Source organism: Cupressus sempervirens, chromosome 11 (genome assembly GCF_028749045.1).
Source record: "Cupressus sempervirens isolate cs-2001-9-10 chromosome 11, ASM2874904v1, whole genome shotgun sequence".
NCBI classification, from domain to species: Eukaryota; Viridiplantae; Streptophyta; class Pinopsida; order Cupressales; family Cupressaceae; genus Cupressus; species Cupressus sempervirens.
The window spans coordinates 115820476-115835039 of NC_143128.1; the positions used below are offsets into that span (position 1 = coordinate 115820476).

At 39.3% G+C, this 14564-nt stretch overlaps 1 protein-coding gene across 1 annotated transcript in view; it reads left to right on the forward strand.

Moving 5' to 3' along the window:
• The window catches only part of LOC149528497 (uncharacterized), a 150050-nt gene that overhangs the window by 48918 nt on the left and 86568 nt on the right, over positions 1-14564 (forward strand). Inside the window, exons 3-4 of the mRNA XM_089810692.1 lie at positions 2466-2548; positions 2729-2878. Coding sequence (XP_089666818.1) covers positions 2466-2548; positions 2729-2878 — 233 coding nt within the window. The remainder of the gene's footprint in view (positions 1-2465; positions 2549-2728; positions 2879-14564) is intronic.

Below are 14564 nucleotides of genomic sequence, written 5' to 3' on the forward strand. Positions count from 1 at the left end.
CCATAATTATTCCTTCTTCATTGTTCTTATCATGGTGAATGTTTGTGAAGTTTTGGAGTATTACATATTTTCTACATTTCCTCACTTCAAGTAGGATTTTATTTATGTCGAATAGAAATAGAAGTAGATGAATGGAAGATATTCTTGATTGGTCAATCATGGTGAATCTAGTGTTCATGCCTTTAAATACTTGTAGATTGGAAGTATTAGTGTAACATTAGTTTGGGCCTTATTGCAAGCATTTAACATCAATTTGAAATGTTCATTTGGATTGTGTCCACTAGATATTTTAATGAGTGTTGACAATATGAAAATCATCTATGGATCTTTAGAAGCACCCACCCACCTTTGCATGGTTGATTTAGCAAAGCAAGGATTGGTTAGAGTCTCACCTCACCATCAATAGTCTCTTACATTGCAGAATTAGTGTAGCTTTCTAAACCTTTATCCGTTTGCAATTTGTTTGGTTAGAAGTAATTGAAGAGCCATCATTGTTAAATCATTTTCCTTTGCAAAGTTGATATACATTGAATGAATAGCATAAGTCCCCAAGTGATTACCAACAAAGCACATCATATAACTGAGTTAAGTCTGCAATTAGAAGGAACCTCATGGTTGCCTTTGTTGATCACACATTGTCATGTGTTTAACATCTAAGCTTCCTTGTTCCAGATAGAATTTGATATTTTGTGTTTCATCTTGCACATTGGAGTGGTCGCAAAATTCATATTAACACCAAGAATATCAAATGACTTCCTCAAATCCCCTTCTATAATCCTTTCATGAAGTTTTAGAAACCTTATTGCAAAATTCCCACTTCTAATAATTTAATATTTAACTTTCTTATGAGAAATAAGAATAATAAAGTGACCTCATATAATTTTTCACTAATATAAAATCACTTTAATATCCTTATACCTCAATATTTTGGCACCCCATTTAGCATAGTAATTAAATAATTTATGACATTGATATATTTAATGCACACTTGACCCCTTATATCCCCTTTAGTCATAAAGATATTTAATTTAACTAATTATGTTGAATTCAATTAGATTAATTAAATTAAATCATTAAATTCCGCTAAATACCAAATATCAAACCAACTGATCCTGCCAACATTTTGGATATAACTGTGGTGCCTTCTGATCATCCAAATGACTCACCATAAATATTATGGACCCAAATGTCCAAGTAACTTCCTAAAATTAGAGTGTATAAAAGGTGCCTAAAAGACTCCTGGAAGGCAAACCACAAATAAACTAACTACTGAAATTGACACCCAAAAAGCTAACCGAATAACACTGAATCACCCTCAAAGGGGCCCCTAATCACCACATTAGCTTATGGAGACCACTGATAATAGGCTAACCTCCAAAAATAACTGATGCTTTGGAAGGCACAAAAATTGGGATATTACATCCATTGGGTGAGTACTTCTATAAGGCTTCCTCTTTCATCAAGCTCCCTTTAGCCATTAGAGAATTGTGGTCAAGATTTTAATTTTTCTTTTTGTTCTTGATTCCTAAGACTATTTCTTACCTTACAGTTCACCTTCCTTTCCTATTTGACAGTATAATTGGCTTTCAACATTGAAGGATCACTCTTGAACTAAGCTTTGTCTTAAGCTTATATTCATCTCTTCAGAATCTTGCTAGAAGTAAAAAAGTAAGGTGCCTGCTTTGAGTGAGTTCCTCTCTAGGGCTTCCTCAATCCTTGCTGCTCCTGGGACCTGCTTCAAGGGGGTGAGTTGACTGCTTCTCATTATTTCAATATAGGTGGGTAAACTTTAAACTCCATGCTTGGCCATTGAGCTTGTTCTCTACTGAAGATGGCACTCCACACACTCTTTTGTAGCATGTTCAAGTGGTCCTATAGTAATCCAAGTGGAGAGGTTATACTAGTGACTAAATGGAGGTTCTTGGGGTTCATAGGGTACACTAGTAACCCAAATTCCAACTTTAGATTAATTCTGTGGCAATTGTTAAACTGAACATTCTACTTTTACACAATAACTAGCATTTTGGTTCAACAATCATCAAGTTCTCTATTTTGTAAAGAAAATAATGTGCCAATACAACAATTGAAACTACTTGACAATTTCTTGATGGTTCGATCTGCATATTAAAAATATCAAATGCATCACTGAAGAATCTTTGATGATGTTTAGAATAAACCTGCTTTTTTGTTGGAAACAACATTATTGTACCAAAAGCATCTATTGGTGTTGAGAAATTGTTTCCTAGTCAGGGCAATCAATGTTTCTAAAAAATCATATTATTTTTTGCAATCATTTCATCTTATTGTACCAAAAGCATCTATTGGTGTTGAGAAATTGTTTCCTAGACAGGGCAGTCAATGTTTCTAAAAAATCATATTATTTTTTGCAATCATTTCATCTTTTTGTTTCCTTGTAATATTGTCATTTTCTTAGCCATGTTTTCTTTATCATAATTGGAATGCAGTCTATCATAGAAAATGATATAAATAAAGGACAGTACTATGTTACCGGAAATATGACGAAGGAGATATACAAGAACAACTGCAGGTTAAGACTTTGATCCCTATTTGGATTTGGAATTTGTGCTCCCTTATTTTAGGCATATTTCTAGATACAGAACCAGGGCATATGACTATTTATTGCATACTTATTGATAGAGTTAATTTCTAGGAAGAGAACTTGTTTAATTGATCCATTTTAGGTTGAATTTTATGTCTGAACTTGTAGGTTTAGAGATCCAACTACAGATTTAGTTGGACTGGACAAGTATATCTCTGCAGTTAAGTTCTTATTTGATCCAAATTCTTCAAAACAAGAATTGCTTTCCATTTCAGTGATTGATCCCCACACCATAGAAGCAAAGTGGCAGCTAGAAGGGTAATCCTTTTCCATGCTTATTGTGTTACTTTCCCTTTCTTCCAGTATAAAATTGTATGTTTAATATTGTACATTTCTTCCTAACCGAAGTATTCTTGAGATGAAAAGAAGTGACACTTGCTGTTATTTGAAACCTAATCATTTATGTTATATTCTATGGTAACAATAAGAATTCTGTAATTAAATCATATAATAGCTATTGAACACTTATAAAAGAAATAAGAAATTAAGTTTGAATAGCATCACATACTTTGATCTATACCTTCATGATATGGACTGGATAGGAGAGCACGATAGAGTTCCCAAATCATTTGCCACAACTAAGCCCACGGGTGTGATATAACACACCTTGGTTCACAAGTGGCCGAAATTCTTATCCATCCAACTGGGTGAGCTACTTTGATGGGAACATATCTCTTCCTTGCTAATTGTGTCCCATTACAAAGTCGTACGTGATTGCTTCTATTCTTTTAGTTTCACTTCAAACAACCAACCAATGTAAGGATTGGAGAGAATGCACATTAGGGTGCCTGGAATATTCACCACAACTAAGCCCAAGGACATGATATGGCACCCCTTGGCCCGCAAGTGATAGGATCTCTTGTCCATCCAACATGGGGTGGGCTACTTAGAATGGGGAAACTCTCGTAGGCCTCCCAATCATGTTTTCTTACTAATCCCTACATAGCTGTTTGTAAGAGATATGATGAAAGAAAATAGGTGCAAGGGGACAAACACTAGGATATATAATCAAGCTAGGAAGGTCACATCTAAATTGCTTGCACAAATTGGAAGTTGTATGATCTACTAGGCTCAAGGAGGCTTTAGTTTGAGTGGATGCAAATGGATTTCCTTCCATTTCAGTTGAAAGTCAAGTATGTAAAATAGAAAGTGAACACTGCAAGATGTAGGGCCAAACGTTTTCCTTAGTTGTGCATTTAATACCAAGACTTTTGTATATGCAACATAAATGTCTGCTCCTTCCTTGAGAAGTGTATATAGCTGCCTTTTCTTCAATTGGGTTGCATTTCTTGTGAGCATGGTTGCATGCATTGTGTGGGTGGCTGCCTCATATGCAATGGTATCCTTCAAAGTCCTTATAGTTGCCCCATCCCCAGCTCTCTTTTCTACACCAATGAATAATTGGGGCCTGCTTGTACTTGGAGCTCTCATCCATTGCGCTAAAGCCTTCAAGGTTGGATGGTAGCCTGTATCAGGGAGTCCATTTTTTTGAAACTCACAAACAAATAGTGGGTCCTTTTTCTGTCTTATTTGATCCAATAGAAATACTTCCTCCAAATTCCATTTGGAAATTAGCAACATACCACTTTCCTCGACATTTTTTCTGGACAACTTTGGATTTATTTAAGTGGCTTAAATCAATACCATCTAGAGTTGTGTTCTCTAGAATCCCTTCAGCTGGGCCCTTCATCTTTAACCATAAGGCCTTATATTATGGTTTGTTTATAAACTATGTTTAATTTGTCCCTTGGCTCTTCATTCGAAGGCCATTTTCTAAAAGGGGATGCTAGTGGTTGTTGTACCTCCTCATTGATGTTGAACTTTAACAATACATTTGTTGCATTTTTGGTGTCTCCTCCAACCGATATCATAAGGAGTTAATAAGGGACCTTGAGTTGCAACTTCTTCAGGCACATTTTCCCCAGAATCTTCAATTGCTTGCTCTTCCTCTTCTTGTTTCTGCCTTTTCCATCTCAATCTCAATCATGCCCTAGTAAATGTCTGTAACAAGCTAAAAGCTGTAACGGAAATTTTGTAAGTTTACATTCTTGTTTAAGTTAAAAATGATCCTGATTGCGTTTATGAATGTGAACCACTATATATATATATATATATATATATATTTTTTTTTTTTTTTGAATAACTAACATAAGGAAACACTAAATCTAATTCTTAAGAAGTCACAAAAATTTCTGACATTCTTCAATTAAATATACTTCTAAGAGAAAGAAACTTATATAAACTACTAACAAGAAAAAGGAGTACACTTTAAAATTAAATACATTTTAATTTTATTCAAAAGGAAAATTGCAGCAAAATAGAGTACTCAAATAATGTGCAATGAAGTCGAGTTTGATAGTGTGGATTTTTCTTGAGCAATGTATCAAGTCTCTGGCTTGAGTCACCATCAGGGGCAAAAGGCATCACTGGGGTGTTTAACCACCCAACCATGGATCGTATCTGATCCCCCTAGGCTGCTTTGAGATCCAAAGAAGGCCTGACCCTCCATGAGGGATGGTGGATGGTCAAGACAAGACACTTGGGAATCTGGTGTAGTGACACTTACGTCTAGATCTATCGTACTTTGTAGCCTTCTGCTACTCTGGTACGACATTTTGTCATGGATGTATCTAGCGTCTCTATTTTGACATCCATTAATCTTACCTTGGCCAAGGATTTCTTTTCAATCTAGAGTCATTGTCTCACCTTCCTTCTTGCAGCCTAGGTTAGACTACTCTCTCTCCTAAGGAAGACTTCTGAAGTTTGTAGAGTGGTAATATCACTCAAGTTCACAGATACAAAATAACACAATTGATATACACATGCATAAAACATAGAATGTACCAGTAATACCACAATCTAGTAGGCAAGGAAATGATTTCTTTATTAATACCAGAAAACCTACATCCGTACAATACCAATGTTCCAGATATTTATAGAAGGGTCGGTGACCACATGAATTTCATCTTCTACATCTTCAATGTCTAGCATATTTACTCCTTTTTGTCTCAAGCAATTTGCATCTTCATGATTGCCTGACCCACACCATTTACAGAGCATTCCTCCATTGTCCCCCTCCGTTTTGACATTCTCAAGCAAAATGGCCCCATTCGTTGCATCTTCGGCATTGGATCATGGGCCGTCCTCGAGAATCATATTGGATTACTTGTTGTGGTGTGTTCGTGTTGCTATTGTTATTACTACGATTGGCACTACCTCTTCGATTACCTGTACCCCCTTGGTGAAGCTTTTGTATTATTGTTCTTTGGGGGAGTTACTGGTGGTGTAGACTGTTCTCTAGTAAACAGTATTTGGGCGTTCCTTGTTTTTAGGTTATAAGGGCAGTCTTGATTGCATGACCCCCTATCTGGAAAATCTAGCAAAACATCTTTCTCAGGCATGCTCCTTTGGTATGACCCTCTTTTTCGCAGTCTGTACACCATAGGTCTTTACCTTCCTTCTTCTCATCCTTAGTTCTGGCTACTTCCTTCATTAGCCATTTGAGGTCCTTCCTCAAGGCTTGGATCATTTTCGATTCTTCCTCACTCTCCTCCGAACTCTCACTAGAGCTTCCATACCATCTCCTCTTGGAGGTTTTATTTTCACTTTCAATGTCCATGGCATGCGTACGAGCATATCTCCAAAAGTGGATGGTGGGACTATCTTCATTTTTTTTCTTAAGGACGGGGTGAGGCCTTCAATAAAACATCTTTTCTTTAACCCGTCTGCAGGCTTATTGTCCAATTTGCTGATGAGCTCCTTCAGTCGCTTGGTATAAGCCTTCACCGATTCCTTCTTGTCTTGCCTAGTGTTATAGATTTTTGTGACAATTTTATCATCTCTTAACAATTTGAATTCCTCCTCAAATGCTCCACGCAAGTTATCCCAAGTGTTCTTCTTGCTAGCATCCAAGTCTGCATACCAATCTATGGCGATCCCTCTTAGTGTGGCAGGAAATGCCTTCAACCATTCATTACTATCATTCTTCCCGTTCGCTTGCCATATAGTTATACAGGTTTTGCAATGGCGAGCAGGGTCCTCTGATCCGTCCCCCATAAATTTAGGCAATTTGTGTTTATCGACTACCATTTTCTTTCCTTGTTGCTAACTTCCCAATGGAACCCCTCGTCCTGAGGGAACACCACTCGGTGGAATCCCACTTCCAGATGGAGTACCTCTTCTTAATGGAACACCCCCACCGGATGGAACCCTACTTCCCACTAGAACACCCCCTCTAGATGGAACACCACTTCCCGATGGAACTCCTCTTCCTAATGGAAGTTTACCTCCCGATGGAACACCACTTCCTAATGGGCTAGACTCCTGACTCCTTATCTCCTCTTGAGGGAGTTCTTGCCGTTCAGGGATTTTTGATTTCCGGCACCCGAACTGCCTTTTCGGTGTGTCTGAAATAACCAAATTGGCTAGTTCCTCAATAGTATGTTCAATCCACCAAATTAGCACTCCGAAACCCACACAAAACTGCACGGAAGACACCATTTCTATCATTTTTTTCCGATTCCACACTCTTTCTGGCAACTGCTAATGTCTACCCTTCCCTTTGGCATCATGCATTACTCATTCCGAACTGTTTCAATCTGTCGTCGCTTTTTTTTTTTTTTTTTGCTCTTCCACATCCTCTTTCCTGCAGACCTGCTTTGTGAATCGGCTACAACAATTCCTATTCCTTTACTGATACCCTTCGTACGGCTGTCCCAGCTTCTCCCTTGCCGTACATTGTACGACCTTCTTCCCTTTCCTCTGGTCGCCCAATCCGTACGGAAAGGCCGTACGGTCTTCTTACGCTATTCCTTGCTTATGTTCTGGGCCGTACGGACATCAATGATTCTTTGTGTTTCAACTTGCCTTAGGACCGTACGGTCTTTCTTTGTATCCTTCGCTATTCCACCATACGGTATGGTCTTTTCACTAGAGGTCGTACGGTCTATCTTCCGTACAGTACGGTATGGTCTAGTATGGTTTCATTTATAAACAAAACAAAAAACCTCAAGGCCGTACGGTCACTACTCTTCACCGTACGGTATCACAGTACGGTCTTATATCTCCAGCTTATGCGAGTTTTTCAAGCCGTATGGTCATCCTTTTACAATGTGTTTTCTTTCAAGCCGTACGGTCTTCCATTTAGCTCTCCTCTGTCTCTCTCAGGCCGTACGGTCTTCCATTTAGCTTCCCTGTGTCTCCAAGGGCCGTACGGTCTTTCATTTCACTCTTCTATGCTGGGTCTGACCGTACGGTCTTCTTTTATAGTCTCCTAGGGGCCGTATGGTCCTTTCTTTTCATAATTTACAACTTTATTACTTTAAGTTAGTATAGTATTATATATATTTTTAACTTTGCATTACAAAGCTCGAGTCCGTACAGTCATAAAGGAAGGCCGTACGGTCATTAAGGACTCCTTTTTCAATTCTTTCTGAACTCACTTTATTAAAATTTCCTCCCTTTATTATCATTTTGTTATTTTGCTCCATTTTCTGCATACTTTTCATCTGATGATATTTTCTATAGTTGTACTACAGGCTTTTGTTCCTCCAGAATTCCAATACATTTTATGCTTCATCTTTCATTTTATCACTTCATATTTTTACAGTATCACTTGATTTTTTAACTATATTTGGCTTTAATATTATACATATGTACATTATTTACATTATTTACAGATATCTTTTCTTCGTTCATTCCCTTGCACACGGAGGATCCTTCCTTTCCCTATATATTTTCAACTTTGATCCATTTACGGCATCTGGTATTTCTTTTCCGTCCAATGTCCACAATTTAATTGCTCTGTTATATCCAACTTCCCATATCTTATACGGTCCAACCCATTTAACTTTAAATTTTCCAGGCCTTATTTCATTTCGTCCATTATACTTTAGTACTAACTGACTAGGTTGAAATTTGTTTAATTTTAAACGTTTCTGATGCCATACCTTCCACCTATTTTGTGCAACTTTCGTGGCCCATGCTGCATAGTTCTTATTCCTTTAGTACGACTGCTTCCATATAGATACCACACCTTCGATTAATGGTATCCAATGGACACATAGTTCTGGTGGTACTTCTTTTAAGTCTTTATACGTCCAAGCTGTTGCCTTCAATACTGGGTTCCAATCATCTCCTACACGAATGTTCTTCGGATTTTCCTCATCACCCAAGTTCATTGTTTTCACTGTCGGCTCTTCATATTTTATTGGTTTATCTTTACTGAACGTATGGGCAGGTGTTTCATCCACCTGCGCTTCTCCCTCCTTCAGTTCACTGTACTCCTTCAAAAACTCATGGCCTTCTTTTCCTTCCTCGATACTCAAAATATTGCAGCTCGAAAAGACCTCATAATCTTCCATTTGCCAATGTAGCAATCCGTTTACTGAGTCTAAGTCGTCATCAGTTGACCCTCCTCCTATTCTCAGCACCCCTTCATCATCTGGTTCGATCCTCTTTTTCCCTTCGTCATCACTCTCGCCACTGACTTCTGAGCTCGACGACGCGGCTTCTTCTCCTACCATCTGTGTATGCAAATTGATTATAAATCTCCTACCTCCCTTCTCCATTGATAGGGTGTTCCTTTTCCAATCATGCTTTACCTTAGCTTGCACTAGCCACCCCCGTCCTAGGATGGCGTCGTACCCTCTTCTCTTTAATGGAATAACTACAAAATCCAGTAAAAATGGTTGTGTCCCAATTGTTACCGGCTGTGCCATTAGAGTGCCCAAGGGTTTTATCTCATGTTGATCTGCTGTAAGTAACTGAAAGGTGGGTGGCCATAGTGTTGGTTGTCCAAGTTTTTTCCAGATATCTTCCTGCATCACATTCACTCCCGATCCTCCATCTACTATTGTATCCGTTAGCACTGTGCCCAGAATGCCCATCTCCACCACTGCTGGGTGTCTACCTGTCATAAGTGCTAATAACATCGGTTCTGTTGCTGCTGCTGTGGTTGTTTTCGTACTATCCTTTGCTTCCTACGTTACTCTCAGGGACGGTGTCATATTTATAATAGCCCTACGCAGTTGTGGCATGGTGAGAAGAAGATCATTTAATTTAATTGGCACTTCCGTTTGCATTATCTGTTTCACCATGTCTTGTTCTGCCAAGTTTCTTTTCGAAGTTTCAGCAGTGTCATTTACTTGTGACTTCTCCGCTCTCATCTGCTTCTCTATCTCTGTTCGGGCTTTTTGTAACCTCTCCTTCTCTTCTTCCGCATTTGGATATTTTGCCTTCCTCGCCTGCTCCCGCGTGATTGCCAACACGTTCTCATTGCTTGTTTCAATACTTAATAAATTTACGCTTTGCTTTGGACATTTTGAATCTTCATAGTCCCCTGGACCACACCATCTGCACAGTAGTTGCGGCGTCTTTTTCATAGTACAGTCCCTCGCGAAGTGACCCCAAAGATTACATGCCCGGCACTGTATCATCGGTCGTCCACTCGCATCATATTGTATTCTACTTCGGCCTCTATTGTTATTGTTATTGTTTCCACCCCTTTCGCCTCTATTATTATATCGATATCCACCTGAAGTTGCATTAGTGCCTGCATTGTTGCTATTGTTCGACGCTTCTTGCAACACCTGCTGGTGTCCTTTTTGTTTTCAAGTTAAACGGGCACTCTTTCAGGGAATGCCCCACCACCTGGCAGATGTTACAAAACTGCTTCTTCGAGCATGAACCCTTCGTATGGCCATTCTCTTTGCAATCTGTACACCACAGTTCTCCTTTTACTGTATTTGGATTCTTTTTTAAATTTTTGAATTCTTTCATCATCCGTAGCATGTCTTTCTGTAGCGCTTTCACCTTCTTGTTTGATTCCTCATCACTACTACTACTCTCTGAGGATGAATCATCTGAATCAGAGGACTTATGTTTCTTCTTCTTACTCGTCTTCTGTTTGTTTTCTAAATCCATGGCATGAGTGTATGCATCAGTGTACGATGATGGTGGTACAATCTTCATTTTCTTTTTAAGAGCCGGCCGTAGCCCCTCCACAAACCACCGTTTTTTCAACCCATCTGCTGGTTGACTCTCCATCTTTCCGATCAATTCTTTCAATCGCTTGGCATAGGTTCGGATTGTCTCATTCTTTCCTTGTTTGGTGCGGTAGATTTTTGCCACTATTTCATTATCATCTCGGAGTAATCTGAATTCTGCTATAAATTCTTTTTTAACATTCTCCCATGTATCAAGTTTCTGAGGACTAGTGTCAGAAAACCAATCTATCGCCACACCTCGTAGGGTCGCTAGAAATTGTCTTACCCAATCATCCTCATCCATCACACCATTTGCCGTCCATATGGTTTCACACGTTTTACAATGTCTGATAGGGTCTGCTGAACCATCACCATGAAACTTGGGTAACTTTTCTTTAGGGCCAGCCATCATTACTTGTCTTTGATTCTGAGGTACTTGTGTACCCGCGCTGTTTTGAGCTCCCGCGCTGTTTTGGACTCCTGCGCTGTTTTGTGCTCCCGTGCTTTTCTGGACTCCCACACTGTTCTGTGCTCCCGTGCTGTTCTATGCTCCCGTGCTGTTCTGGACTTCCGTGTTGTTCTGGACAACAGTCTTGTTCCCAACAACCGCGTTGTCTGGTGACAAGTCTTCAAGTGATGTTCTATTCTCCGCCTGTATCAAGTTCGTCTGGTGTATCAGGAATGAAGAGATTCCTCCACGCTCGTGCTCCCTCGGCACTCCGAGCCGTGCGAGTTGCTTCCCTTCCATTCAGACACTCTCCCCTCGGCGTATACAGGTTAAGTAATTCTTCCCTTGTTTCCTCCACCAAATTCAAGCATTGTCGAGTTTCTTCCAGCAATTCCTTGGCACTCCTCAGCCTACTAGGTGAGTGCACTCCCTTCGTCTGTGCCTCTTCACCCCTTCGGTGCCCCTTGGCAATTTGCTGAAGTCTCTGTCTGCGTTCTGCTTGTTGTGTTAAAATTAAAATTTCTTTTGCTGTACTTAGTTCATTTTTATCTTTTATCTTGTTTCGGTCCTTGTTTGGCAAATTCAGCATCAATCTTCATATCATTCCTTCGTTCCAGGTTCGTCTGGCAACGACGCCAAATGTTTACTGCATAGGGTAAGAAGTTCGACACATGTATAACACGATTCGATTCAGAACAGGTACTTTATTCATGTATGCACTTGCAGATTACTATCCGATTACAATGACTACAATGATCTCTCAATTATATCTCCTCCTTCCAAAGTCCATCTCGGACGTGTACATATACCTTTTCGAAGGGGTGACTCAAGCGTCACGCGCCCGTTCGGATACTACTCTACTCGTCGGCTACACTATACATTTTACCGACAACACTCCCTAGTTATTTCCTCCTCTCCATCACTATTAGTAATTTGGATGTAAGGTGTAAATGGTTTTCCCATTAGTCCATCCTGTCTAGCACAATACCTCCAGATCCGAACTTAGGCAACGACGCCAAAAATGTAGAATGGTGATATCACTCAAGTTCACAGATACAAAATAACACAATTGATATACACATGCATAAAACATAGAATGTACTAGTAATACCACAATCCAGTAGGCAAGGAAATGATTTCTTTATTAATACTAGAAAACCCACATCCGTACAGTACCAATGTTCTAGATATTTATAGAAGGGTCGGTTAGTTGGAATCCAACCGTCGCATTTCCTCACCACCTAACTAGCCAACCCAACTAGCTTAACAAGTGCTAAACATAATAGTTACTTTATTCTGACTACAAAGTTTTGTCATCATGACCCCCTTGTGTTCCGGTTCTTTTATGGATTTGAATTACTCTAATTGGATACACTATGCAAAATGTTTATCCTTTCTAGTAACCACTTGAGAGGAAAGATAATGTTTGAGCTTAAGAGTTAGTTTACTTTACTAACTTGTGCTGCATGTTATCCCCATTTTATTTCTTTTTTTGAAAGAATGATACAAAGGAATTTTAGTTTGATTTTCTTCTTCTAGTTAGTTGTCTACATGTAACAAGACTCTGGTAGTGACTTCATTTGGGTTTATATCCTGTACGTGACACAATTTTGTTTTCTTTAATTGTGTATAAACATGAACGTTATTGAAAGATTGCACAAGTGTGTGGAACTACTGGCTATCCACTTCTATATACAAGGTTTGCAGAGTATGTCATTCAGATACAAGATCTTTTCTTGTGCTGTTATAACGTTTTTCATGAGTAGATTGTTAATATCGTTCCATTCCCTTTTATTGAATTGATAAAGAGAACTAGCAACTGATTTAATAATACTGTTTTGTTTTTTCCATTTCCTCAGTTTCAATACGCAAGAAGTTTACTTGTAAGTTCTAAATTGCAAAGGTCAGGTCGATAATGTTCTTTAGAAGAATAAGATGGCACGTTAATAAGAAAATCTAACTATTCAAGACTCAAAAATTTTCCTTCCAACTAGGTAAGAATACATTATTCTTGCCACTAAACTAAGCCCAAACTTCTAGGATTCGAATGAGTTGACTAGAATTAGATGTGAATCCGCTAAGTGATGACCAACGCTGCTATAGACTCTTGCTTCCTAGTCGTCTCTGCTGGAGCTGCCAAGAACTGTATCTATTTCAGTCCTCCATTTCAAGAATATCGTGTAACTAACTCACTGTCACAAAGGTGTTGAGTCTTATATCCAATTTGGTTTCATTTCCAAACCAATATTTCCTCTTCTTTGAACAGCAAGGAATCCCTATGTTTATCGTACAGGGTAAAAGGATGCTTATTGTATGTAGTATAGCAAGATATAACACATAACAGATAATTTATTCATATACGCAATATGCACTCCAATGCTTACAATAGGATTACAATGATCACAACGATGATCCAAAGTCCCTTCTAGACAGTGTACATATACCTTCCTGAAGGGGTGACTCAACCGTCACGTGCCCTTTCGGATACAATTCTACCCGTCGGCTACAATATAGAATTTACCGACAACACCACCCCCCCCACCCAAAAGTAAAGTCATCTCCAAATGACAATTAAAATTATTGAGACAGATTAACAAAATGGAATACATTAACTATGACTAACTATAATAGGATAGATTTTTTTCCTTCACATCGCATTCACATTCCTCCCATGCCTGCACCAAATTGGTCTCCAAAAACATGTTGCATCTGTAGCCTCTGCCAACACAATACTGTCTCCCTAGCCAATTTGACCTTGATAGACACTTGTGTCGGCTTCTCTATTTCTAACTCCTGGGTACCCTAAGCCAAGTGTCGCTCTACTGCCTCCAACTAGATGGTCAGCTACTCCCGAGCTCTCTATTTATCCACGAAGACAGCCTCACGTCCAACACCTACTCCGAGTGCCTTAAAGCATAGCACCCCTCTCAAAAGGCTTCTCTGGTGCCCTCTCCACCTCTGGCATACAAACACTCCATGCCTGTAGTAGCTCCAAGTCTCATCAATTGGTCACACTTCCCATGACTGATAACTGAACTGACTAGGGGTCTAGGGGTCAACGCCCCTAACAGGGTCTTAGGGCACCCTCAAACCCACACAAAAGTCCATGGAACACACCATTTTTGTGATTTTCTTCTGATTTCATACTCTTTCTGCCAACCGCTTATGTTTTCTTCACTACTTGTTTATGTCTTTCCCTTCGGCACCATACGTTATTCATTATGAACATTTTATTATTTGTAGTCGTTTTTTTGTTTAGAAAATATTTCTGTGAATTAGTCGATGACCTTCTATATGACTCGTATGGTGATCCCTCTTATTATTTTACAACTTCACTCCATATGGTGTACGACCATACGATGTAGTGCTGCTGCAATGGCCGTTCATAGCTTGGCTGTGTGGTGCTCTTCCAAGGCCGTACAGTCTACCGTACAGTAATTGTGTTTCTGCTCTTGTGTCGTTTGGTCATGTAGTGTTCCTATCACCTTTCACCGTCTCCCTTGCCGTACGG